This window comes from Haemorhous mexicanus, chromosome 1, assembly GCF_027477595.1.
Source record: "Haemorhous mexicanus isolate bHaeMex1 chromosome 1, bHaeMex1.pri, whole genome shotgun sequence".
Taxonomy (NCBI): Eukaryota; Metazoa; Chordata; class Aves; order Passeriformes; family Fringillidae; genus Haemorhous; species Haemorhous mexicanus.
This window is the reverse complement of record NC_082341.1, coordinates 156,874,835-156,902,570: the sequence shown is the minus strand read 5'-3', so window position 1 is coordinate 156,902,570 and position 27,736 is coordinate 156,874,835. Positions and strand designations below refer to the sequence as shown.

General features: G+C 46.8%; 1 protein-coding gene across 2 annotated transcripts in view; it reads left to right on the top strand.

The window, feature by feature from the left end:
* The window catches only part of ZC3H3 (zinc finger CCCH-type containing 3), a 127,065-nt gene that overhangs the window by 42,233 nt on the left and 57,096 nt on the right, over positions 1-27,736 (top strand). The window contains exons 4-5 of one of the 2 annotated variants that reach the window (XM_059868012.1): positions 7,853-8,003; positions 23,004-23,135. In XM_059868012.1, coding sequence (XP_059723995.1) covers positions 7,853-8,003; positions 23,004-23,135 — 283 coding nt within the window. The remainder of the gene's footprint in view (positions 1-7,852; positions 8,004-23,003; positions 23,136-27,736) is intronic. The other variant, XM_059868023.1, reaches the window with a different exon arrangement.

The window sequence follows — 27,736 nt, the reverse complement described above, 5'->3', positions numbered from 1 at the left end:
TAATCCACATCCCCAAATGCCACATCTACACATTCTTGAACACTTCCAGGGATGGTTTTCCACGAAGAATGGGAAGGGTCTGGAGTACCAGGAGCAGCTGAGGGTGCTGGAGGGGTTCAGCCTGGAGAAAAGGAGGCTCAGGGAGGACCTTCTGGCTCTGCACTACTCCCTGACAGGAGGGTGCAGCCAGATGGGGAGTTGGGCTCAAGGGGAAGGACAAGAGGAAATGACCTTAAGTTGTGCCAGGAGAGGTTTAGATTGGATATTGGAGAAAAAATTTCTTCATGGAAAGGTGGTCAGGTGTTGGAATAGGCTCTCTTGTCAGTGGTGGAGTTGCCATCCCTAGAAGAGTTCAAAAAATGCATGGATGTGGCATGGGGGACATGGTTTAGCGGTGGCATTGGCAGTGCTCAGCAGTTTGACTCAATGGTCTTAGTACCATGCTTCCATGCTGGATGTTGTGGTATCCTGGGAACACCCAAACCCCAAAGACACCACATCCACTGAACCAGATCCACTAAAATACATCCTGTGCAGCATCCCAGCTGCAGATGGAAGCTGGGACTGCACCAGTGGGCTGGAAAGGGAGTACAGGTCCTCAGCCTTTAGGGAGGCTGATCCTGAGTGTCTCTTGCAGCAGCATTTTTCCAGGGAGTTTCTTGGAGCTCCATGGCTTTCATGTCTGCTGCTTTTCTTTTCCTGTCACGCTCACTGCCAGTGTTTCCTCGCTGTTGGATTTCTCCTGGCTGTGCCATCCCCAGCTTTTCCAGATGCTCTTCTCCTCGCTCCCCTTCTTTCTTCTCATCAGCTCAGGCATCACTTTGTTCCCCCATGACATCTCCACATATCGTGGTGGCTTTCCTAAACATTTGGATTTTTGTAAGGCTCTAATAAGGTCTGCCTGGAACCTTCCCTTCTGCAGGCTGGACATTCCCAGCTCTCCCAGCTGTCTCCAGAGCAGAGAGGCTCCAGCCCTTGGAGCATCTCCATGGCCTCCTCTGGACCTCCAGCAGCTCCACGTCCTTCTGTTGTTGGACCCCAGAGCTGGATGTAGAATTCCAGGTCGGGTCTCACCCGAGTGGAGCAGAGGGGCAGAATCCTCCCTTTCCTGCTGCTGGAATTTTTCTCTTCAAGTTGGGTGATGTTTGCCCACTCTGCATTTCCTGGAAACAAAAATTCTGTATTTTTCACCTAAACACAGGAATTTTGGATGCAGACTCAGACCCATGAAATTTATTTGAGCAGGATATGTAGATTTGCCCAGAGTGGTTGTGAATCCTCATCCCTGGGAGTATCCAAGGCCAGGTTGGACAAGGCTTGGAGCACCTGTTCTAGTGGAAGGTGTTCCTGCCCATGGCGAGGGTTTTGGAATTAGGTGGTCTTAAAGGCTCCTTCAAAGCCAAACAATTCCATGAATTTAATACTTTTCCTGATAAAATGAGTGTTTCCTTATAGTTCATCTCCAAGTGCCAGTGCCCAACGCAGCCTCGCTCCTGGTGGATTCCGTGAACTTCTATTTTCCTGTGGTCCAATTGACATAACAGACTTAGCCAAGCAGATTTGGTATTAATTTCCCAGGTATTCCCAGCTGAAAGCAACTGCCATGCTAAGCAAATTTTCCAATGGGTTTGGAGCTCTCTAAAATGTTCCAGCTCCAAATCCTGCCCTTCTCCCATCCTCTCAAAATTTGACAACCAGAGCAGCTGTCGTGGTCTGGGTCCCAGGTAAAGCAGTTTGGATCAATTGGATTTATTTCCTATTAAGCAGCAGTTCGTGATCATAAAGCATCGTTTACACGCTGGCATAAAGAGCCGTCGCTCTTGAAAGAGCTCGGAGCTGAATGAGTGTGAAAATTAAATTCCCCTCTTAAACCCAAGGATGGTCCTTTTGGAAGCTGATTCCAGTCGCAACATAATTAACCTCTTGCTGTGCCATTCTGTGGGAACATACTGAACCTGCTCCGGGATAATCGTCCCTAATACTGGTGTCTGCTTTCACACTGAGTTCCTAACAGCATTACAGTAATCCCAAAGCTTTTGTTGACTCCAGGGACTTGGCCAAGTTGACAGCTGGGACAAAAGGTGTCGGAGCCATGTGGTTCGGGGTGATGCCATCCAGGTGTGGTGGGATGGGAAACATTTGCTTTTAGGTGGAGGAGATGTAGTGGAACTTTATTCAGGTTTCCCATGGATTTATCCCTGTTGAAGGTTGTTTCCATATGCTTGGAGCAACCTGGTCTAGAGGAAGGTGTCCCTGCCCATGGCAGAGTGTTGGAAGTCAATGGTGTTAAAGGTCCCTTCCAACCCAAACCATTCCATGATTCTTTTTTTAGTCCAACTTCTCTCCTTCTTTCTCAGTTTTTCCCTTCATTTCTCTTCCCTTCCCATCCACAGTTTTTCTCATCCAGGGAAGCAAGTTGTGTTGGGTATAATCCCCAGGAGGTTTGGGTGTATTCCCACCTCTGCACCCAATAATGAGCTGAAGTCTGAGACTGGAGAAGAGAAGTTTTCAGGGAGACCTTTGAACCCCTTCCAGTGCCTGAAGGGGCTCCAAGAGAGCCAGAGAATGACTTTGGACAAATGAATGGAGTGACAGGACAAGAGGGAATGGCTTCCCACTGCCAGAGGGCAGGGACTGATGGGATATTGGGAAATAATTCTTCCCTGTGAGGGTGGTGAGGGGCTGGAGTGGAATTCCTACAGAAGCTATGGCTACTCCATCCCTGGAAGTATCCAGGGCCAGGTTGGATGGGGCTTGGAGCATCCTGGCTCTCGGTTGATGTGAAGGGCAGTGATTGGGATTCCCAATCCATGTAATCTGCTGTTGCAGTGGGAGTGAGGCTGATCCATCCTGGCCATCAGAGCTTCCTGTGGGGCTTTTGCTGTGGAGGTTGCTCGTGGCTGCAAACTCTTCTGCTGCCCCCAAATTTGCCCTTGGACCTTCTTACTAAAATCCTGGAAAGCTCCTCCACCACCTTCCCTTCATCCATGAGGTGGGAGACAGTGTGGAAGGATCCAATCCATTAGGAACTGGTCTTGCAGGGATTTTACAAGGAGCAGATGTGGGGGACTCATTCCATGTCTTGACATTGGTCATCCCAAAATCCATATAATACAAACCAGCAGCAAATTGTTTTGAGTCAGGGATGCCTTTTCCCATGGAAAAGAGGGAGGTTGGATCCCATACCATCCCAGAGCATCAGTGGATGTGTATGATGGTCCTGCTGTAGCCTGGGATATCTGGTTGAGTGTTCTCTTCCTTCTGGGATTTGAGGGTAACAGTGTGTTTTGCTGAATCTTCCCTTCCTGATCTGGAGCAAATCCCACGGCGAGGGATAAATCTTCATGTTGGGAAAGGTTTGGTTCCAGAAAACCCTTTGGCAGAGATTTTCACTTCTTTTTGGAGCTGCTTTGGGTTCCGAGTGGGAGTTTTTTACCCCCTATCAGGAGCTGGGACACGCTGGTGGCTCCTTCACTTATGTTCTGATAGTCCTTAACCCTTTTAATTTTTTCCCTCATGCCTGTTTGGAAAGAGCAATTTGGTTTTATCAGAGGTTTTTGGTCTGCTTTGCTTTTTTCCTTGGGGTGGTTCTGCCGTATCCCTTCAGTCTCTGAGGTTTTCCCCAGCACTGGGGACAATCCTGGCAGCAAATCTAAGGTTCATCTTCTGCTCCCCAATTTGCATTTGTCCCTGCTCCCATCTTGCTTCCAAGTGCTGGAAGATCAATGTCCCTGTCAGTCACTGCTTCCCGTCTCGCCTCCGATCGGGATTAATGGCACAGCTCGGCACTGAGCCCCGATGGAGACACACGGGAGGGGTCGTGGTGGCCAAGGATTGACAGTGGGCAACCTCGTGATGCCCAGGTCATGATTTAATTTAGTTCTTTTCCCCATTCCTGTGCCCGTACAGGAAGCTTTTCTATCCCATATCCTGTTGGTAAAGCAGCAGTAATCTCTTGGATTTGGGAATCTGCCCTCCTGAAATTCCCATTGCTTATTTAACTTCCTTCTTCCCATCAGTATCTGAACACGATTTACTCCACCATTATTGTGGTTTCCCTAATCCATCCTAAGCAACATCATCTTCCTCTTGCCTCATGGATTTAGAACCACAGAATCATGGAATAATCTTTAAGGCTGGAAAAAGCTCTGAGATCATCAAATCCAAATGTTAACTCAGCACTTCCAAGGCCACCACTAAACTCTGTCCCCAAGTGCCCCATCGACACAGCTTTTTGGGACATGTTTCATTAGACTAGGTTGCTCCAAGCCCCATCCAATCCATGGATGGGGCAAGCACAACTTCTCTGGGCAACCTGTACCAGGGCCTCCCCACCCTCACATGGAAGAATTCCTTCCCAGTATTCCATCTAACACTGCCCTCTGGCAGTGGGAAGCCATTCCCCCTTGTCCTGTCACTCCAGGGCCATGTCCAAAGTAATTTCCCATCTTTCTTTTAAGCCTCCTTTAAAAGAAGGTTTCTCCAGACCCTTCTCCAGGTGAAATATTCTAGGAGTGAACTCTTTTTGTGCCTTCCCTGCTTCAGCTTCCCTAGGGGGCCAATTCTCAGGAAAATAAGAGAAGAAATAAGGACCTTTGCATCCAACCCCATTCCTAAGGGATGCATGTGCTGGTGGCTCCTGCATCCTATCTGCTTGAAGCACCCTTGTAAAAGATTTTGGCAACAAATTCCTCATCTCAAGATCAGCATTGGACACGAGGAAACACCTTTAAGTTGTACCAGGGGAAGTTTTGTTTGGAGATTAGGAAAAATTTCTTCACTGAAGGGATGCATGCGCTGCTCAGGGAAGTGGTGTAATCATCATTCCTTGAGGGATTTAAAAGCCCGTGTGGATGTGGCACTCGGGGACATGGTTTAGCAGTGAACTTGGCAGCACTGGGTTGATGACCTTAGAGGTCTTTTCCAACCTTAACAATTCTACATTTAGAGTTTATACCAGGATTTTTTTTTCCCTGGGAACAGGAGGCGTGAGTGGCGCCCGCGGGATTCGCGGCTCCGCAGAAAGCCCCGAGCTCAGCAGCGCGCGGCCCTGGCTGATAAATGATGCTCATATCCCATTCGAATATGATGCAAGCAGTTTTTTTGTAGTTTGTCTTCCATGGCGGTAGTAAAGTTTTTAATTAGGAAAGCTAATGAGATCGATTAGTCATTAGAAGTGACCTCTGGATCGCGGCGAGGAGTGGGGATGTGTGCGCCGGGCTGATAACGGGGGACGCTGGGGTATTGTTTGTAATAAAAGCGTGAAGTGTTTGATTTGAGTGAAATGTGCCACGGGGAATACATCACGCGGAGAGGAAAAAATTACAACCCTGGGAGCCTGTAATGAAGGGAATTAAACCAACATCCTGTCTAAATAACATGATTATCTACACAAAACCCCTCAGCTAGCAAGTAATAATAGAAAACGGAGCTCTTCGGAGAGGCTCTTTGAGGAGGTGGTTAATGCTGGAGTCGCGCATCAGGCACTTTCCAAGGAGCAGCTTCGGAATGAATACACCATCCAATTACCTCTGGGAATAGAGTTTACCAGGTGCCAGCCTGTTTTGGGGAAGGAGGAGGAAGAGGGGGATGCCTGCAATAATTTGGGATCTCTCTTTCTTGTCAGGCAGGAGTTTGATGCAGTTCTGGGTTGATTGGTGGCAGCTCAAGCTTGTGTGGGGGCAAAAAGATGTTAATTATGTATTCAGCAAATTCCTGGCTTAGTTATTCTGTGAGGTTGGAGTGGGGGAGGGAAAGGGGCAACTTGTGCTGTTGCTGGCTAGGGAGGATGTAGGATTGTGGCTCTCATCCCTTCCCCAGTGGGGTAGAAGTGCTTTGGGTTTGTGGTTCGTGCTGCATCTGTGGGAGTTTGGGTGTGTCCACATGTTCTGGGCGATAAAAGTGACAGAAGGCAGATTTAGGTGGGATGCTAGGGGGAAATTCTTCCCCTGCAAGTATGGTGAGGCCCTGGCAGAGGTTATCCGGAGAAGCTGTGGCTGCTCCATCCCTGGATGTGTCCAAGGCCAGATGGCACAGGGTTTGGAGCAGTCTGGGATGGTGGAAGATGTCCCTGCCCATGGCAGGGGGTTGAACTGGAGTATCCTTAAGATCCCTTCCAACCCAAACCATTCCATGAGTCCATGATTTCAGGTCAGTCCCACCATCAACATAGCTGGAATTTCATCATGTGTGTGTGGTGCTGGTCCCTGCAGGGGTTAGCACCTCTGTTCTTTTGTTCCCATTTTCCTGTCCTAAATACAGTTCCCTGAAGGAAAAAGCTCCAAGTTTGCTGGTACTTGGGAGCAATTTTAATTGCAATTAGAGCTTCAACTATGCAAAGGCTTTAAAAGCCCACGCAGAGGTTTGGTCACTGCACTGAAGAATTTGATCTGCTACAAAAAAAAATCTTGAGGTAGGGAAAGAGCAGTGAGATCCTGTTTGCTTTCCATGTTCTTTCCTCTCTCCCTTCTTGCCTCACCTCTAAAGTGACCTCTGAAGAGCCTCTCCTCTAAAGTGGCTGCAATTCCTCTAGTCATTGAATAATCAGATGGTTTCTACTGGAGGAGAACTTGGAAGATCCTTTAGTTCCATGATTTATCCCGTGGGTTAGGATTGCGGAACGTTGCGAGCGTCATCTTTACCACAAAAAATTCCAGTGATTTTTCTGTCATGGCAGAGCCTGGTTTTTGCCTTTTTCCATCACCAGGGGTTATAACTTTTTTTCTGAATTTCTGAATGGAAATTTGTGTTGCGTGATCCCTCCCAAAGCCAACACAAGTCATCAGCCTGTTGGGAATGCTCAAGAAGGAAAATATTCCCTGTATGAAACTGGAAAGCTGTGAATTGGTGTTGCCACTGTAGCAGGGCAATGGGGGAGCTGTTCCCTCCTTTCTAGGGAATGATGTCAGCTCTAAAATGTATTTCCTTATTTTTCCTAGTTTATCTGGCAATCCACCTTATTCTCCCTCCTCTCAGAGAGATAAACACAGGGATGGGTCGAACATTTTCAGTGGAAATAATGCTCCCACTTTTCCCCTCCCAACCTCTCCATAATTTTAATGAGAGGATCTCCAAGAAAAACAGCCGGTCCTTTAAATCAGTTATAAAACCGAAAGACCGAGGCTCAGCATGGAGTGTCAGCTTTAATTATCTGGGCAGTTACAGCTGTATGTTATAAAAGTCGGGCAATTAGGTGCATTCCTGAAAGCTTGGGAAAAAAAAACAAAAACAACCAACAAACAGCTCATGGAGTAAAACCACAGTCAAACATAGAACTGTTAATTGCATGAAACATTCTGTGGAATAACCCAGGATGTAGTTCATCCTGCAACATAAAGAATATAGGAATGGGTAGGGTTGGAAGAGAGCTTAAAGCTCATCCAGTTCCCTGTCCATGGAAGGGACTTTCCATTATCCCAGGTTGCTCCAAGTCTTGTCCAACCTGGACTTCAACACTTCTGGGGATTAAAAGTATCATGAAAATGCCAAGGGTTAAAGGCATACATTTATTTCCAGTGTGGATGTTGGGATCAAGGTGTTGTTGGTGAGTCCATGATTCCCGTGGTAGTGTTTTCAGACGGGCTGGTGAAGCCAGTCCCAAGCACACCAAGACCTTTCTGTTACCATCAGCTGTACTGGTCCCATTCCTGAAACTTCACCCCTTTTTTCAGGTGCTAAAACATAGGATATAGGACTTAAGTTGGATGTGGGACCAATAGCCATTGAACTTGATGATCTTAAAGAACTTTTCCAACCTTAAAAATTCCATGATTCTGTGAGAATGTCAGTGAGATCCCTCATGTGCCCATCCACACCTGAACTTCAGGCCTGTTTTTCCATGTTTTTTTCCTAGGATCCAACTTCCACTTTGTAAGGAGCCCCCCAGCCAACAAGGTGATAAAGACACGCTACAGGATCGTGAAGAAGAATGTGGTGCCTCCAGCCTTATCATCCTTCACCAGCCCCATTCCCACCTGGAAAACCAGGCGCCCCGTTACATCCAGGTAATTCTGCCATCCCTGGAATGCAGCTGGTTGGGATGTAGGAGCCATGGGAACTCCCACGTTGACTCCCTGTTTTTCTGTCGCATCTTCACTGTTTAATTTCTCTCTTTGTTTGGTCCACTCTGAGTTTATTGACTTAAAGTGTAAAATCATATTAGGAATTGTGTTATCCTGAGCTAATGCCAACAGCTTATGCCTTTGGCTTCCTATGTATTCCCTCTTGGAATTAATTGTTTCCATGGAGCAGCTAAATAAGCTGAAAAGAGGATGAAAAATGTGTGGATGTTGGTGATGAAGGGGAGCATGTTGAATGCTCCAAACTTCCACTAGGATTTAGGTGCCCTCCCAAACTCTTTTATTTCCAATTATCTGGATGGGTGAAACATCCAGAAATATTTTGTCACTGCCTAGGTAAGGCACTGAAGGTGCCATAACCTTGAATTGGAATATTCCTGAATCCATAGAGGTGGAGATGTTTCCAGGAAGTGTCTCAGAGGCCAAGACAAGACCTGGAGCTTGTGTAAAGCAGAAGGGTTCTTAAAATAATTGATTCTTTAGAACAAGGTGCCATTAGAAGCAATGGGTTTGGTGAAAATACAGATTTTGGTTATTTTTAGGTCAGGAATAGCTTGTCCTCCCACTGAAATGCTAGTAGTCATGGGCAGTATTTTGGGCAAAGAGAGTCTGCTTTGCTCTTCTCCGTCTTTGTTCTCCCTGCTCCAGGTGGATTCCTCCAAAAGTCATTCCCCAGCAATGCCCTGAGGATTGGTGGCTTTTGTGGTAAAGCTGTGGAGGTACAAAAATCATGGTGATTGTTTTTAAAGCTTGACTTTGCCTGATATTTCCCTTTGAAAGTGAAGTTTGGGATTCCCAAATCAGTATCAGAAGCGAGGGTTGGTTTTGGAAGAGTTCAGGGTGATGAAGCAAAGTATGGGATGAAGAGACAGATTGGTAAAAAAGGTTGGGTCACATATTTTGTCTGTTTTCCAAGCTCTTGTTTGAGAAACTCCTCATCTCCTGTACTCTACTGGTCTCGAAGTACTTCTTCCAGTGTGGAAACTGGGATCCTTTTGGGCTCATGGTCAGCCTTACCTGCACCACCTCCTCCTTTGTCTTCACGTTCTGCTTTTGCCTGTGATATTTTCCCACCTGGGAATCACCCCTGAGATCCACAGGTTTTGTTCTGGGTTGCCACCTCCATTTACACATCCTTGGGACCAAATTCCTGCATTTCCCTTTCCAGAAACAAGCCATGTAATTTTTTGCCTCCTCCATCATCCTGCAATTTCATGGAATCAGAAGATGTTTGGATGGGAAGGGACCTTATAGATCCTTGAGTTCCAACCCCTTTCCATGGGCAAGGACACTTTCCACTATCCCAAGTTGCTCCAACCTGGCCTTGGACACTTCTAGGGATGAGGCAGCCACAGTTTCTCTGGGAAACCTGTGCCAGGGCCTTACTACCCTGGAACTGTCTAGGGCCAGGTTGGATGGGGCTTGGAGCAGCCTGGGATAGTGGAAAGTTTCCTGCCCATGACAGGAGGTTGGAACAAGATGATCTTGAAGGTTTCTCTGAACTCAGATGATTCTGTGAGTTTGAGCCTTAATTAATGGAAAATAACTCGTCCTCCAGCTGTTGGGCTCAGCTTCTTCCCTCACACCTTGTAACTCCAGATCTGGATGGTTGATGGATGGAGGATCCATGCTGAGAATCAAGGCAGGGATAAGCTTCGGGCATAGGATTCAGAGCAGGAACGTCTGGGATCTGTGTGGTGGCTCAACCCAGTGGTGATTTTCCAAGGAATGACCTCGTTCTGCCGCGATTGGCTGAGAGCTCCCACTTGTAGGATCGTTTTCTCTGTATTAATCTCCGACTTCATTAAATTGGTGTAGTTTAGATCTTACAGCTGCTTCAGACAAATCTTGATAAAATGCCATCAGCAAATTAAAACAATTATGTTTTAAAGAAGCCATAAATCTCCATCTCCCAATTACCTTTGCTGGGGGTGATCAATCATCAGGCCTGTCTGGGGGAAGCACATGGCAAATGCTTCTCCTGGAGTTTTTACAGAATTTTTTGCTTCATCGTTCCTGTCTTGGCTCTGTCACAAGCAAGACCCCAGGATCTGCTTTTTTCCTGATTTTCTTTGCTCTTCCCAAAACAAGGAGAAGCTCTGATGACTGTGGGGCACCCCTTTAGTCACCTCAGTTCTATTTTTCATACTGAGTAGTCAATTATTTTTAATATTTCTGGTTTTCATTGTAATAATTACAATGTTTTCACAATAATTAATTACAATGTTTTCACAATAATTTGATATTTTTAATATCCTCTTCCCATTAAGCCAGCAGTGGGATGTCAACTGGCTATGCTCCCCTCCAGTGCTACTCCCAAGCTGGTTCCCAGCTGGCACCAAGGAGAAATTTCTTCCATGAACTCCAGGTTTTTGTGTATCTGGAAGTAATGTGCCAGAGTTTTATTTTGCTGGGACATCCAGGATGTCACCCTATTTACCAATAAATCCTCAAACCACCAGACTAAGATGAAGAGGGATGTGGCTTTGAGAAATGAGTGACAGGGAGAGTTGCTGGAAGTACCTGATGTCGATCCCTCGGGAATGAATTCCATCCTCCCCTTCTTGCTGGGTTGCATAAAACTGGGCCCTGCTGCTGACTTTTCTTCGAGGCGATAGGTGGGAGTATATTTTAAATTAATTTTACTCCACTTTTTGTAATATTTTTGTTTTAAATAGATTTATAAGCAACTCGGGGCCTATTTCTCTAAATTTATGAAGATAATTTTCACTCTCTTGATAAGGTGAAATTTACACCTGCTATTTCCATATTAATTCACATTGCTAAGTGGATCTAATTTTCTTCCGTTCTTCTATCTGGTGAGTGTGGCCTTTCCTAATGCAATTTCCCCCTCACTAAATCACTGTGATCGGGAGTCATGATCGAGTTAAATTAACTTAAATTAATTTACTTAATAAGAGCTCCAGATCATTGTGAATGAGGTTAAGATTTATTGATTCTCCTTTTCACTCCTCCCCCTTATCTCCCGCGGCTTTGCTGGGAGCGCAGCTCTCAAGGGCTGTGATTTGCTGGCTTTAAATTTTGGTTGCTCCTGGTGACATTGAGGTTGATCATCTCTTAAAAATCCTGGAGGGAGATGTCCTCTCTCCTCACAGACTCCCTCTGCTGGGAAAGGGATGAGGGATTTGCCATGGAAGAGCTGAGATGGATGAAGTGTTGTGCTGAGATTTGAGAGTGATGCTTCTCCTACTTCCAACATCTTTCCATGGTCCATGTGGATGTGGCTACCAAAAAACTTGGATGTCCACATCTTATAGACCTTGCACAGAGGCAGCAGAAGAATTCTGTGGTTGATGATCAGGGGAATGGAGCACGTTTCCTACAAGGAAAGGCTGAGAGGATTGGGATTGTTCAGCCTGGAGAAGAGAAGCTTCAGGGTGACCTCAGTGCAGCCTTCCAGTGCCTGAAGGGGCTGACGGGAAAAATGGAGAGGGAATTTTTGCAAGGAATGACAGCATTAGGGGGAATGGCTTCCCACTGAAAATAAGTGGTGTTAGATTGGATATCAGGAGGAAGTTCTTCCCTGTGAGGGTGGTGAGGCCCTTGCACATGTTTCCCAGGGAAGCTGGATCCCCAGGGAAGTGGTACCAAAGCTTTCAGAGCTCAAGGAGCATTTGGACAGCACTCTCAGGCACAGGGTGGGATTTTTTCCTGCAGGAAAAAATCAGGACCAGGAGTAGAACTAGATGGTCCTTGTGTGTCCCTTCCAACATAATAGAATCCCTTCTAGGATTCTATAAACTCCTTCAGAAGACTCCAGTTCTCCCTCTGGAGAGCCAGAGCCATTTTTTGGGAGCAGAGTTGAGCTTATAGACCCTCAGTGGGGGAATGAAACACTGACCCACTTTGAAGAGTTTTCTTCTCAAATCCTGCTGCAAGTGTGGAAAACAAAAGTCACCTGTCTGCAAATAATGAGTTGTGTCTGGCACTGCTGGGGAAACTCTGATATTTCTTCCTGAAAACTTTGCGGCACCTCTTGAGGGAGAATCCTACCCCTCCAGCACTATAAATAAGTAAAGAACAAGATAATCCAACATTTGTCAGAGAAATGCCAGCTCAGGAGAAAGGAGCTCGTCAGTGGAGGATTCGCTCATGTAGTTTAGTTTTATTTTTTCCTTTTATTTTCTTCTCTTTTGTTCTGTTCCGTGGCCTGGAGCACGTTGAACAGATTAAGATGGAAACAGTTGTCACCATCCCTGGGGGTGTTCAGGAAATGACTGGATGTGACACTCAGCACTCTGGTCTGGGTGACAAGGTGGTGATTGGTCAAAGTTTGGACCTGATGGTCTTTTCCAGCCTAAATGATTCTCTGAAATGGTAGTTACAAGGATTTCTCCCCCAGGTTTCAAAGATCTGAAGCCTTTAGAGATTCAAGCTGAAAGATAAAGTGGGTGATGCAGGTTTTGAAATGGGGCTCAGCCACATTGGTGGGTGCAAGGGCCACTTCCCTGGGAAAAGGGAGATAAAGCAGAGCATCCAAGAGGAGGAGGAACCACCATCCCTTCCAGTCATGCTCTGCAGGAGGTTGGGATATTGTGTTCCAGCTCATTTGGACCCACCAGTCTCCTTGTGCCATTCTTTCCTGTCCTTCACAGTGGGTGGTTTTGGGTTTCCAATTTCCTTTTGCTCCCTTAACAACATCTTTTAGACACCAATTGCCTACCAGCTGACCCAACTCATGATCCAGTTCAGAGAAGCATGGAATGGTTTGGCTTAGAAGGGACCTTGGAAGAGCATCTGGTCCAACCTCCCTGCTGTGGGCAGGGATGCCTTCCACTAGACCAGGTTTTTCCAATCCCTATCCAGCCTGGCCTTGAACACTTCCATGGGATGGGACGATCCATTTCATGCAGCCCCTGTCATCCGTTCCCAGGGAAGCCTTCCCGATTTTCCTTTCCATTTTTCTAGCATTCCTTGAGTGCTGTTACAAGTTTCCCTGTGGAAGTGATTTCATTTCCTTGAGACAGCAGGATCATGTGGGGAAGGGCACTTGGCTTTCCTGCTGTGGTAGATTATTTTTGATGTTATTCCGTAGCGGGTGGAACTGCAGGTGCCAGTCTTGGTGTGCTGTTAGTGTGTAATTAACCCTTTCTCCCTAAATCCATGGGAATCTGATGAGAATGGGATTCTTGGTTACGGAATAGAGTCCTCTGTTTCCCATCGGATGCATTCCAGTTCCTGTGACTCGTTCCCACAGAATGGTGTGGTTGACTCACCATGGATAAAATGAACGCTAAAACTCAATATATCCCCTCTCTTTTGGGGAGGAGAACGTGTCCTTGGGAATTCCAGGGAAGCTTTCTCATCCTTTCCATCTTCCTCTTGTTGTGTTGGAGACTGGGGCAATCAGGGTCCGCACCGAGTCGTCCGCCATAATCCCACTGATGGACAGTAATGGGTTAAACCAGACTAATTCCATCACTTCTGAGTTTTTTGGTTGCACTCTGAGGGTCCCTAAGAGTCCATTCAGGAAACGGGATGGGGTCACCCAACATCTGTGACTCCTCTGGGAGCTGTCGGGAAGCACTTGGGATACGTTGGTTGCTCATTGTGCAACCCAGTGTTGGATTGGGGTGGTGGTGAGACCTTGGCAAAAGCTGCCCAGGAAAAGTTGTAACTACCCCATCCCTGGAAGTATTCCAGTTCAGGTTGGACAGGGCTTGGAGCAACCTGGGACAGTGGAAGTTATCCCTGTTCATGGAACTTGATGGTTTTTAATGTCCCTTCTAACCCAAACTGTTCGGGAATCTTTGTTCACGATCCTGGAAGGTCAGCATTTGGAGTGAGAACAGAGAGCAGAGTGTGAGGCTGTAATTCACAGTGGATGGAGCAAATCCACATTTTCTGGGGTGTCATCTCAAAAGTTGCAGAGAAAACAGGGAAAACTGTTAACGTCGGCTTCCACGGCGGAAAATTGCCAAGCGCTCCGACGGGAGAGGCTTTAATCGACGTTCCCATATATTGTGAGCAGACAGGGATGGGCATTTTAAAGATCTCAGCAAATGCTGTCTTTTCTCCTTGATCCATTTATTTTTTTCCACCAGTCTATACCTTCTAGGGTCCAAGAGGTGGGATCCCAACCTCCCACAGACCAGTTTAGAGCACAAACTGGACAGATGTTCTGAGCCAGATGCTGCTTTAAGTAGTGCAAGTGGTTCAGTCTCCCAGTTTTGGGGGGTTTAAAAAGCACAGCTTTTTATGTCGTTTATTTAATTAGGGTGATGCTCCAGTGGGATTTTACCTCTGGATGCCGATTGCTCTGGGATATTCCCGAACGGAGGCGAGGGAATCGTGAGCAGAGGGCAGAGGTTGGGACACCGGGAGTTAATTTCCTTTTATCAAGATGATAAAATCCCCCCTCCGCCTTCCTGGCTTTTGCCGCGTTAATCTGCGAACGGAGTCGGAATGTGACGAATGGCCTTAAAGTTCCTGTCAATTTTTTTTTTCCCAAATTCATTTGACATGAAAGTGAGAAGTAAACAGAAAGCCTGTGGTTAAGCAGATAACTTGGAAAGCCTTTTCCATCACATTTAAAAACGGCCGTGTCATGGATTCTGCGAATTGGCGGCTCCTATTTTGTTTGATTTTATTTTGTCTGTGTGGTAAATTTTCTTTTAATAATCCCGACGTGGTTTGACGAGGTTTTAGGCCTCGGATTTTTTTTGAAGGGATGTTAAACCATTCTCCAAAATGACATCTCATTAAAGTGAAATTCATCTGCTGGGATTGGAGCCGTTACAGGCAGGAGGGAACAGTAACTCCCATTTGGAAATCCATATTTTTTGTTTCTATAGGAAATACTTTTAATCCCTTTAATGAGGCTGGGATGAGATGCACAACCCGGATTGTTTCGGAGCAGCCCTGACATCTGGCCCAGCATAATCCAGTTTCTGTTCCGGACCGGTTTAGAGGCTTTAAAAAACAATGGCACCTCTTTGGGGCAAAGCTGGGGATTAATCCTCCCTGTTACTGGTGCTCCCCTCCTTCCTGAGAGACAGACACTGAAGAAAAGTCACTCCTCTGTCTTCCTTTGCTTTTTATTGCTTATATCTTATATCTTATTTCTTATTTCTGTTTCTTCTTCCCCATTTTTATTTTCTTTTCTCTTTTTCCTCTTTCCCTTTTTCTTGTTATTTTATTTTTCTTCTTACTTTTCCCCTTTTCCTTGTTTTCCTTTTTAATTTGTTTGCTTTTGCTATCTTTTTTCTTTTCCCTTTTTCTAGATTTCCCCCCTTTTACTTGCCATCTTTTTTCTTTTTCCTTTTTTTTGTCTACTTCCTTTTTCACCTTCTTGCCTTTTTTTTCCTTCCCCCCCCTTTTCTTTTCTCCTTTTTCCTTTTTTCCCTTTTCCCTTTTTTCTTTACTCCTTTTATCTCCTACCCTCCTTTCCCTTTCCCCCCCATTTCTCCTTTGCTTTATTTCTTTTTTCTTTTCCCTATTTCCTCTTTCCGTTTTTCTTTTTCCAATTCCATCCTTTTTTTCCCTTTTTTCCTATTTGTCTTTTTTCCTTTTCCTCTTTCTTCCTTTTTTTCCTTTTTCATTATTCTTTCGCCTTCTCCCTGTTTTTTATTTCCTGTATTTTCCTCTTTTAACTTTTTCCTTTTCCTTTTTTCTTGTCCCATTTTATCTCCTTCTTTCCTTTTCTTTTTTCCCATTTCTTATTGTTTTTCTTTTTCTTTTTCCTTTTTTCCCTTCTTTTTCCTCTTTCCTTTTTCTTTTTTTCCTCTCCTCCCCCTTTTTCCTTTTCCCCTTTCCTCCTTTTTTCCTTTCTCTTTCTCCTTCTCCATTTTCCCTTTTTCTCATTTTTCCCTTTTTTTCTTTTCCTTAATCCTCTAATTTCCTTCCCCTCCTTTAAATATTTTTTCATATATTCCCTATTTTCTTTTTTTTCTCCTTTTTCTTTTTTCCTTCTTCCTCTACTTTTTATTCTTTTTCCTCTTTTTCCCTTGTCCTTCTCCCAAACATCTCTCCCAGCTGGTTGCTTTCCCACCCTGCAAACTCAGCAGCAAATCCAAGTTGTGTTCTGCATCTTCCAGCAGGATTCAGGGACTCCACCACTCCTACTCCCTGCCCTGACCACCCCTGTCCTCCCAGTCTCCCCAGTCCTGTCCAGTTCCTGGGGAATCTTATGCTGGGAGGTTGGATTTTTCCTGCTTTTCCATGAATTCCAGGCTGCCAGTGCTGGGGGGAAGCGCTCCCGTTCCCTCCTCCTGGGTCAGCCGCAGTAATCGAGCTCCACTTCGGAGGAAGTAATGAAACCAAAATAAAAGCGGGACTCAGGGGTTAATGACCAGCTCTAAATGCACATGAACATCCTTAGGAATAATGGGATTTTCCTTTTTTAATTTTGGTTAATGGAGTTGTTGCGTTTCGAATGGATTCCATTAAAAAGAAAACTGCCACATCCGATCCCGGGGACAGTGAGGGGTTATTTACTCGGCAGGGTGTTGTGTGGATCTTGGATCAGCTCTTCCCTGGAGCCTGAAGCTCCTGTTGGGGAGCCCAGCGTTCCATAAACCAGATCTTTTCTTCCTGAGAAATCTTGGAGCTTCATCCCGTGTTGGAGTTGTGTTGGATTTGATGATCTGGAAAGGCTTTTCCAACTCAATCCATTGAGAGCCCCCAGCATGGCACTGGTTTTTTGCCACATGAAGTGTTGGATTTGCTGCACCCTTTGTCATGAAATCACAAAATCCCAGGGTCTTTTAGGTTGGAAAAAACCTCCAAGATCATAAAGTCCAACCTGAGACTGATCTCCACCTTGTCACCCAGACCAGAGCGCTTAGTGCCACATCCAGCTATTCCTTGGACACCTCCAGGCATGGTGATTCCACCACCTCCCTGGCAGCCTATTCCAGTTTAACTTTCTTTTTGTGAAAAAATTCCTTTTAAGATTCCCAAGTTGGATGGAAATCATCTGGAAGTCATCCAGTCCATAGCTTGGATAACATAATTGGAGTGTCTTTCTTCTGCCTCATTTCCCCCATCCCAAACCAAATTTGATGGTGCAAAATCACCGTTGGAGAGCGCGGTGCCACCGTTCCCAACTGGAATTGGCAGCATCCTCAGTGGGATTTTCACCTAGGCCAAGGCAGAGCTTTAAAACTGGTCTCCTGAGTGAGACATCTTCAGTTGTTGGGCTTCACAGATCAGTGTTGGAGGTTCAAACTCAACCCCTGGTAGATAAAACCATTCCCGAGGATGTTCAGCAGCTCCTGGTGGACTTTGGATTGTCAAGGCCGTGTGGGAGCAAAGCGAGGGATGTGATTGTGTTGGAATGTGTTTGATTTGCAGTGTGAATTTCAGATCCTCAGCACCAGATTGGCTCTCTAGATCTACTGTGAAGGGTCCCCTCTACTTTTGGGATGCTGTGGGTCAGGGACAAGGAGGTTCTGGAACCCTGATGGAGTTAGCAACCAAAGGATCCTATGGAAAAAGATTAACTGAGATGATAAGTGAGATTAAAAAAGGAGACTCTGCATTCCAGGAAATGCTTGTTTGGAGAGGTGCAGGGGACTTGTGAGTGGTTTGAGGTGAGGATCCATGCCCCAGGTCTGTCAGGGTGCTCCACAAGGATTCCCAGCCCCCAGGGCTGGACAAACCAAATGGAAAGATCCCATAGGGACTAAAACCAGGCTGGCGGTCATCACCTCTGTCCTGCCTAGCTGCTCCCACCATTCCATCCCATGGAATTTTGGGTTAATATGTTTTCCTTAGTGTTTCTAGTTGGCTGAGAGCACCTGCAGGGGTGGCTTGAGGAGGATTTGCTCAGGAGCAGTTTTCATTAGCCAGGATTTCTTTTCCTCTGCTTTTGTGAGGCCTTTCTGTGTTTTCTGAGTCCAGCAGCTGTCAGAGAAAAGCGGAACATCCTTAGCAAGGAGCTTTAGAGGGATTAAAAGTTGGGAGTTTGCAGCTGTGGATCCACAGTTTTGGGTCAGGGATGGATCATCTGGTGCAGGAACTCAGGTGGGAGAGGTGAAAATGTTGGCTCAGATAACTCAAGAGGTCTTCTCCAATGTTGGGTGCCATCTCCAGGTGCTGGGACACCAGATTGGAGATGGTCCTGCCCATCCTTTGGTGGAAAAAGTCAAAAATTCTCTGAGTGCTCTGGAGCCAGCCTGGGAGACCTGGGTGTGTCCAACCTGGGGAAGAGAAGGCTCCAGGGAGACTTTAGAACCCCCTCCAGTGCCTAAAGGGGCTCCAAGAGAGCTGGAGAGGGACTTTGGATAAGGGATGGAGTAACAGGACACAGAGAATGGCTTCCCACTGTCAGAGGGCGGGGATAGATGGGATATTGGTAAGGAATTCTTCCCTGTGAGGGTGGTGAGGGGCTGGGATGGAATTCCCAGAGAAGCTGTGGCTGCCCCATCCCTGGAAGTGTCCAAGGCCAGGTTGGATGGGGTTTGGAACAACCTGGGACAATGGAAGATGTCCCTGCCCATGGCAAGGGGTAGAACTGGATGGTCTTGAAGGTCTCTTCCCACCCGAACCAGGCCACGATTCCATAAAAAATGTTAATTATGGTTGTAATGCTATTATTTGTGAATTAGTGCTCAGGGTCTGGGATGGGCTCTGGGCAGTCGGGGCAGATGCCCCAGGAAGGAAGCAGAGGATTGATCCTTCCCCTTCCAGTCCTGGGATTCATCTTGTTCAAAGTCCCTCAGGAACTGAGCGTGGCTCTGTTGGGATTCAGAGCCAGTCTCTAAAATCCTTTAACCCTCCTGGTGCTGCTCCCTCTGTCCCATTTATTCCTACCCATGTACTCCAGGATGAAATCTCTTATGGGTCCACGAAGTTCCAAGTTCATCTCTTCCTTTTCTCCATCCAAATTCCCCAAACACCAGCTTTAATTTTAAATAAGATAAATGTTGTGGGATATTATTCACATTTTCTAACCCAGGCTTCAACAGCAATGGAGTAGCTTGGCCAGATGAAATTTCCCTGTGGATAAAGTTTTCCAAATTGGCCACATGCTGTATTTAAAACTCATTTTGAAGTGGTTTGGACCCTTTGAAAGTGTTTTTTTTTAAGGCTAATTATGCCTGCTAACAGCATCCCATTCAGAATATATTTTCCAGTGCCGGATATTTACACACTCCCTGTTTTTTCACCTGACAGTGACAGCTGTGGGAGTGAGGAATGTATTTAATTCCTAAATATCTACTCTAATAGGAGATTAGTAATGGCAGAGCTGGTTTTTTTCCACCCTTTTCCCAGATGGTTTTCCCTACAAAGGGCCATAACTTCTCCAAGCTTTCAGCAGATCGAACCCAGAAGTTTTTCTGTGCCAGTTCCAGTGTGAAAGTTGGGATTTAAAAGAAAAAAGCACCCAAAAAAGGAGGAAGAGGGAAGCAGAGCTTGGCTGAATGGCAGCTCCACAAGGCACGAATTCCCTGAATTACTTCTTATCCCAATAAAATTGGGATAAATTCCTTTAAACTTTTCCGTGAGCTGCTGCCCTGAGCCGAGTCCAACTGGTGCCAGCATCTGGGCTGAGCTCCGGGCTGTGCCCGGGCAGGTCTCAGAGCTCAGGAATGAGCAATCCAGTTTTTGGGGGCAAAAAAGGTCACTTGGCAAGTGCTGGAGCATCGTTCTCCACTGATTAATTCTGTCCAGGCTAAGTAAACATTTAGGCTTCTTTCAGGCCGAAGGATGGATCCATCTGTTTCATCCTGGTGGAGGAAATCAGGGAGTATCCCGAGCTGGAAGTACCATCAAATCCAGCTCCTGGCCCTGCACAGGAACTTCCGAAAAAAAAAAAGCTGGAGAAAACTCCTGGATTGGCAACTGCAGAGGGATCCTAAATAAGATCTCTGAGAGCTTCACTGGGCAGAAGGATCTGCTTTCCAGGATCTGGAAGGGGCTTTATGCAGTGGAAGGAAGGAAAGGAAGGAAGGAAGGAATTTGTACATCCCTCCCATGGGTCAAATTTCACCCTTGGGCTGAGTTAATGAAATTTTCTAGTTGAGTTTAGGTGTCTGTTGTACTAAACATGGAGAAAAAAATCCTAAATAGTTATTTATTCATATCCAAAACCTGCATAATGTTTGGAAGATCTACTGGAAGGTTCCCTGCCCATGGCAGGGGGTTGGAATGAGATGATATTTAAGGTCCCTTCCAACTCAAATTATTCTGGGATTATGTAATCATCTTTCTTAGTCCCTGGGTGTTTATTTCCTTCTGCCGCCTTGGAAATAATTGGAATTAGCTCCTTAATACCGACTAATATCCCTCCTACTAGGTCTGGTCTCTCCCCAGAAGAGCACTGAGATTTCCTCTTTCTACACCCAAATTCTCTGTCTGACGGAGCTTCCTTTGGGATGAAGCTGTTGTGTTCCCTCCCAAACCTTGGTTTTATTCCATTAGGGAACTTGTGGATGATGCAGGACCATCCAGCTTCTCCTTGGCTCTTCCAGGCTGGATCCTGGCACCTCTGTGTGGATTTCAGCGTGAGGCCGGATCCGCCACCGCCCTTGGCAGCGGCAAATCCGACCATCTGCATCCTGCAGCTTCCCTGCTCCCGGTCCATCCATCCATCCATCCCCAGGTGCCAGTCGGGCTCGGCAGCATCTGCAGCTCCTGCTGCCCTCCGGGCTGGCCTGGAAGGAGGATTTGCAGGAGGATACGGGGAGGTCTGAGAGGTCACAGCTGTTAAAGCTGGGAAAGTGGGAAAAAAAGAGCAGAGGGATTCCCGAAGTTGGCACGGATCCCGCGGCCACCTGTCCGTGAGCAGGAATGGTTTTCTGAGCTGAAATAACGTTTTGATTACAGATAATTTCCTTTCATTCCCACCCTCCCCCCCCCCCCCCCCCCCCCCCAAATTAGTGGAGATTTAATAATTGCTTCTGGAATTGTTGGTAGTGAATCCAGGTCTGTGTTCCTGCCATCCTCTGGTGTGGAAAGGAGGATGTAAACGTAGGCAATGAGGGGTGAATCTCCAGGGAAACCCCAAAGCTATTCCAGTTCAGGATGTTTTATATGGGAAAAGGTTTTATGGCTCAATAAGGAGGAGCAGGGAGTGTCGAAGGTGATCTCTCTGCTGTTTTAAAATCCTTTTTAAATGCAGGGATAAAAGGGGGCAAAGGGGAAGTGTTATTTGTGTTTTGTGTCATGGGAAGGAACTTCGTGGGAGTTGTGGGAGACAGAGGGAATGTTTTCCTGTTCCCCCCCTCTAACAAATTCCTGGTCTCTTCTGCATCTAAAATAATGCTGTTTCAACTCAAATCAGGGTGTGGAATCATGGAATCATTGAGGCTGGGTAAGCCCTCATTGAGTTGAACCATTCCTTCAGCACTGCCAGCATCATCATTAAACCATGTCCCCAAGTGCCACATCCACATAGCTTTTAAATCCTTCCAGGAATGGTGATTCCACCCCTGCTGGGGGCAGCTGTGGCAGGGCTTGATAACTCTTTCCATGAAAAAATTCATCCTGGTGTCCATCCTGAACCTCTCCTGGCACAGCTTTGAGGCCATTTCCACTTGTCCTGTCCCTTGTTTCCTGAGAACAGATCCTGAACTCCACCTGGCTGCACCCTCCTGTCAGGGAGTTGTGGAGAGCCAGAAGGTCCTCCCTGAGCCTCCTTTTCTCCAGGCTGAGCCCTTTTCCCAGCTCCCTCAGCACTTCCTGGTGCTCCAGACCCTTCCCCAGCTCCATTCTCATCTCTGGACATGCTCCAGCTCCTCAATGTCTATTTTTCTGAGCTCTCAGATTTTTAAAAATAAAAAGCTGATGAATAAGGAGGAAGAAAAAAGCTCTTCCTTGTACAACATGTGAACATGTGGAATTAGAATTGTGGAATCATGGAATGATTTGGGTTGGAAGGAACCTTTAAGACCATCCAGTTTCACCCCCTGCCAAGGGCAGGGACACCTTCTACTATCCCAGGTTGCTCCAAGCCCTGTCCAGTCTGGCCTTGGACATTTCCAGGGATGGGGAAGTCCACACCCTCTCCGGGCAATCTATTTCAGTCCAGCAGAACTGACTGGATGCGCTGCCTGTGTTTGTAATCACTGACATTAATCCTGTGTCATCCATGGGTTTGTGAATTAGGCAGGATGAATCTTTCCCTGGACCTGTTTTTTAGTCCCAGGGTGAGCAGCTCCTCATGGATCTGCCTCTTTACCACCTGTGCACAGGTGACACCAACCAACTTGCAAACACGAGGGAGGGCAGGGGTTGCATTGGCCGCATCCAGAGCTGTGGCAAAATCCTCTGGGGACTGGGATCCATCTGGGAGGGCATCTTGGCAAATCCTCTGTGTGAAATCCAGTAGAAAGCACTTTGTGGAGTATCCAAGAATGCTCTGCTTGCCCAGCTTTGGGAGCCTTTTTGCCTGCGTTGGTGGAACTCTCGCCTCCTATTTTTCCCCTCTTTTTTTTCCCGTCGGCGCTGCTGAAGTGAGGCTTCCTCGGGCATGTTTTTTACAATTTGGATTTGATGAGAACAGTCGGTTACAACTCCCCGAGTGCCGTAAAAGTTGATGCGATGGTCGCTCCGCGCCTGTGCTCATTTTTATAATTTTTTATTTTATGAAACAGGACAGGGAGCTTAGTGACTTATTACTATTCATTTCGTTTCAATGCAGTAAATATTGATTCAGTTGGGGCTTTTCAATTTAAACCACTTGCCGATTATATAAAATATTACCAGCCTCTGGAATTATGCTTACGGATCCCTTCGGCTGCTCATTAGCGAAGGAGTGCAATTTTTAGATCCCTTTGCTTTCATCATCCAAATAAATGGGCCGAGCTCCCTCTTCCCAGGGAAGGTGCTGTAGACTCAGCTCGCAGGGGCTTGACAGCCTCGATGGAGCTCTTAATTTGGAGCCGCTTTCAAAGGATTTTGTACGAGAGGATTTTTTTTCATTTTGAGACATTGAGGTCTCTTCCTCTGATTTTTCAGAGACGGAATGACAGCTGGGATAAATGGAGCTGGTTCATCCTGCTCAAAGCAGCTTCTCCTGCCCGTGGTTCGTTGGATGTTGCTTGAGCTCCAAGGATCTGTTTACTTGAGTCGAGAGAAGCAGGAACAGAGGTTTGGGAAGAGGGAGATGGGTGAAATTCCAATGGTGGAAGGGTCTTGTTAACGGTGGTCACTTGGGGTCATCTATGATGGACATTCCCATGGCAAAACTTCCCGCAAAACCAAGCTTGGACAATTACAGAGTGTGGCTTCTGCATTGTGAGGAGGAGTTGGAGCCCATCTGTGTAGGGATGGGGTTAAATAAGCGTTGGAAAAATGCTGTTGGTGCCACCAGAGCTCATGGTGGTGGGACCGTGGGCTTGGGATGTTGCCCATCCATAGATGAGCCCATTTCGGGAGTTTTTCCTTCCCACTGTTGGATGTTTCCATCCCCGCTGTCTCCTGTTGAGCCCTTTGGAGTGTGAGCTCCTTGTCATGCTCCTCCTGGCATCTCCTCACTAGAAGGATAGGAGGTCAGGATCATGAAAATCAGGACAAGCTCCTTCTCTAACCCGTTTATCCTGAGGACACAAAGAGCAGGACACGGGCAGATCCAGGATATTCCGATGGGATTAGAAAGAAATAAAACAAATCATACCTAAGGCAGCATCCCCACAGTTGAGAATTGTAACTTTTGGGGGTTAATTATTGGGGAAGGAACCACCTTCAAGTGGTTTTGGGTGCCATCAAGATGAAAAGAGAGAAGAGTTGGGATTGACCTCAACTTCTTGACCACTTTTAAACCCAACCAAGAGCATGCAATGTTCAGGAGGAGACTGAGAAATTGTCTGGTTTAGCAAGAGCTGCCTTAATTGGATCAATGTTAAAATGTGATTTAAAGCACATTGTCAGTGGAGCAGGGGATTTGGCCAAGGACCTGGTTCCAAGGGTGAGTTATGGTGCTGGATCTTGGGGCCAAGATGTTCTTCACGTTATTCTTTGTGCAGCACTTAACCTGTGGTAGAGTTCCCCAAAAATAACTAATGATGTGACCAGAAAGAACCTGGATGAGGCTTTCAAACTGGAAAAGGAAGAGCTAAAAACTCCACTGCTGTGGAGCCAGCTCACATAATTAAACACTGGTTTAAATACCGCTTTTAGGCCGGGTTTAAGGGTGGTAGTAAACCAACTTTGCAATAATCAATAGTTTTTACTCTGACTGTATAATTCAAACTCATCAGCCCCCTTTCTTCCCCAGTGGTTCAGAGCTAATCTCACCAATTGGTTGCAGTAGGATGTCGTGGTGAAGGTGACCTGAAATCCCTTTGTGAGAGTGGGTTTTTGTCAGCTAAATTCAAGGAATTTATCCTTTTTAATGCAAAACCTTCATGTAATGTATTCATCAGGTTGCTGGCTCACCTATTGCCGGAGATGAATGTGTATTATTTTAATGCTAAGATTAATAAGGACTTTCTGAAGTCCGGCTTGAAGTATTCCCTGATGGTATTTGAGGACTTAATTTGAGTGCAAAGCTGGGATAATTGTGTGGCAATGCAGCTCATGGAAAGCACTGGGAGTTTTGGAGCAGGGCAGAGCTTCCATGGCACAAATTGGGTAAAGGCTTCCCAGATCCCTGTGGACTCACTGTGTGCACTTCAACCACTTTGGGATTTTTAATTGCTTTGAAAAATCATGGAATGATCAGATGACCTGGGTTGGAAAGGACTTTTTAAGATCATCTCGTTCCAAGCCCCTTGCCATGGGCAGGGATTCCCTTCCACTATCCCAGATTGCTTCCAGCCCTGTCCAACCTGGCCTTGAACACTTCCAGGGATGGGGCAACCAGAGCTTCTCTGGGCCACCTATGCCAGGGCCTCACCACCCTCACAGCAAAGACTTTATTCTCAATATCCCATCTAACATAGCCCTCTGGCAGTAGGAAGCCATTCCCTGTGTCCTGGCACTCTATCCCTATCCCTCTTCAGTTCTCCTGGAGCCCCTTCAGGCACTGGAAGGGGCTCTGAGGTCTCCCTGGATCCTTCCTTTGTCCAGGCTGGACATTCCCAGCTCTCCCAGCATGTGTCTAGAGCAGAGGGGCTCCAGCCCTTGGAACATTTCTGCAGCCTTCTCTGGAGTCTCTCCAGCAGCTCCACATCCTTCTGATGTTGGGCTCCAGATCTGGAGGCAGCTCTGCAGGTGGGGCCTCACCTGAGTGGGGCAGAATTCTTCCCTCACCTGCTTTCCAAACTGTGGGATGAGCCCAGGACATGGGGGAATTTCCAGGTTCCAGCACACACGGCCAAATATTGGGGTTTGTAGTATCATCCCATTCCCATCTCTGCATTCTGGTGGTGTGGGTTGCCTCATATGCGAGGGAACCACTTTGAGATTCCCAAGGCAAAGCAGAAAGCTGGAGATTTTCCTTCATTGCCAAGCCAGGTGGTTGCTCCTATTGTGCCACCTAGGAGAATTTCTTCCCAATATCCCCTCTAACCCTGGCAGCAGGAAGCCATTCCCTGTGTCCTGTCACTCCATCCCTTGTCCCAAGTCCCTCTCCAGCTCTCTTGGAGACCCTTTAAGCACTGGAAGGGCTCTGAGGTCTTCCTGGAACCTTCCCTTCTTCAGGGACAAGTTCCTTTTATTGCAGTGAAGACGCAGAGTCATTTGTCCTCGTTGATTGAGTATTTATGATTGGAGCTCTGGATGCTGTTTCCCTCAGATTGGATTTCTGCAGCTGGCAGGAAATGCTCCTGTCCTCCCCAAAGGTCCCTTTTCACCTGTCAGGACACACTGCAGCCTTTTACCTGTTTATTCTTGTCCTTTGATTTAATCCCTGGCCGCTGGGGTGGCTGTAACACCGTGATCTTCAGAATTTTCATTCTGCCCTGTATGTATAGGTTGGATTTCTCCTGCTCTTTTTTTTTTTTATTATTTTTTTAATCCTGCTCAATATTCAAGGACCATAAAAACGTTCCCCACTTATCATGAGCTGTTATCTCAACGACTCCTCACCATTATTAATAATCACTCTCAGTGTCGTGTATTGCTCTTCCTTATGGCTCCCGAGGCAAATCACGGATGCAGGGAAGGATTTCTAATGGTCGAGTCGCAGGCTGGGGAGGAGCAGAGCTCTTTTGCCTCTTTCTGAAAGCAGGACAACAGGTTTGGAGTAATTTCTGTGGTTCCTGGTGGCCACCTGCCGAAGGGGAGCCTCTTGAACATGGTCATGCTGTGTCCTCCTGCAGATGGTGACATCCATGGAGATGCTCCATGGGTGTTTTGGTGCCTTCCTGGCATAGGGATGTGCAGATGTGAGCTGGTATCCAGATGCGTCCGAGGTGACGGAGCCTAGCCAGTCCCACCAAGATACTGGGGAACCCCAGAACCTCTCAAGCTTGGGTGTGAGATCTTCCCCCTAGAGGTATTTGAAAACCATAGAAGGGTTTGGGTGGGAAGGGACTTTCAAGATCATAGAGTTCCACTCCCTGCCATGGGCAGGGACACCTCCCACTATCCCAGGTCACTCCAAGTCCTGTCCAACCTGGCCTTGGACACTTCCAGGGATGGGGCAGCCACAGCTTCTCTGGGAATCCCATTTCAGGGCCTCCCCACTCTCCCTGGGAACAATTCCTTCCCAATATCCCATCTAATCCTTCCCTCTGTCAGTTTAAAGCCATCATCTAGACCTGGTGGTTGGCGACTGGTTCTGGAGGGCCCTGCTTGAGCAGGGCAGGGCGTTGGGCCAGACTTCCAGGGATTCCTTCCAGCCTCAAATATTCCGTGATCTCTCCTGAAAACCTCTGGGCATTGCTGTTGTTGATCATGACACATCCTGTCTTTGGGCACTGGGACATCCAGAGGAATTTGAGATTTGTCCAGAGAAGCTTCGGCTGTCCCATCCCTGGAAGTGTCCAGGGTCAGGTTGGATGAGGCTGAGAGGGTGTAGTGGAAGGTATCCCTGCCCATGGCAGAGGGATTTGAATGAGATGATTTTTAACGTCTCTTCCAACCCAAACCATTCCAGGATTTTGTGGTTTCACATCAAAAATTAACTCTGGGCATGTGGTTGGACTCTCCTAGAAACCTGGAGACAACTTGATCTTGCGTGAACTCTGGGATTCCTGGATTTGCTGGTGGATCAAAGAGCTCCCATTCCCACTTTTAGTCTGCCAGATAGATATTTCCAAACCCACTCTTGAATTCCCAGTCCAAACCAGGCAGCTCCTCCTTCTGCCTGGTTTTCATTGCTGGATGATGGCCCCAAAAGCAATGACCCCCCAAAGCTTGGCTGATGAGTGCCATCCCACTGGGAAAGGAGACTTCCTTCTTTTCTTCTCCAAGTCAGGGGTGGATTTTATTTTTTCCCGTTGTTTTGGGGGTTGTTTTTGTTTTCTATTTTCCCAGCTCGGCATGGTTCAGCGCTTCGGCCTTGCAAACTTGAACGCTCGGATTAATTTGTGGTTAGATCTCTGTTAAGATTGCATCCACTTCCCCAGTCAGCACTTAATTGGCAGTCGCTTGATTTAACAGCGTGGGAGCCGGCTCCGGAAAAATGGCTTGGATAAATCACTGCCTGACGCCAGAAAATAGATATAATCTCAACATTAACTACATTAATAGTAGCAGGAGCCGAATTAAGAAAGCCATAAAGTAGAGGCAGGAGAGTATAAATTATGGCCATCTCGCTGTCTTCTTCTCCAGGCTCTGCTTTCCGTCCTCTCCCTGCCGGTGGG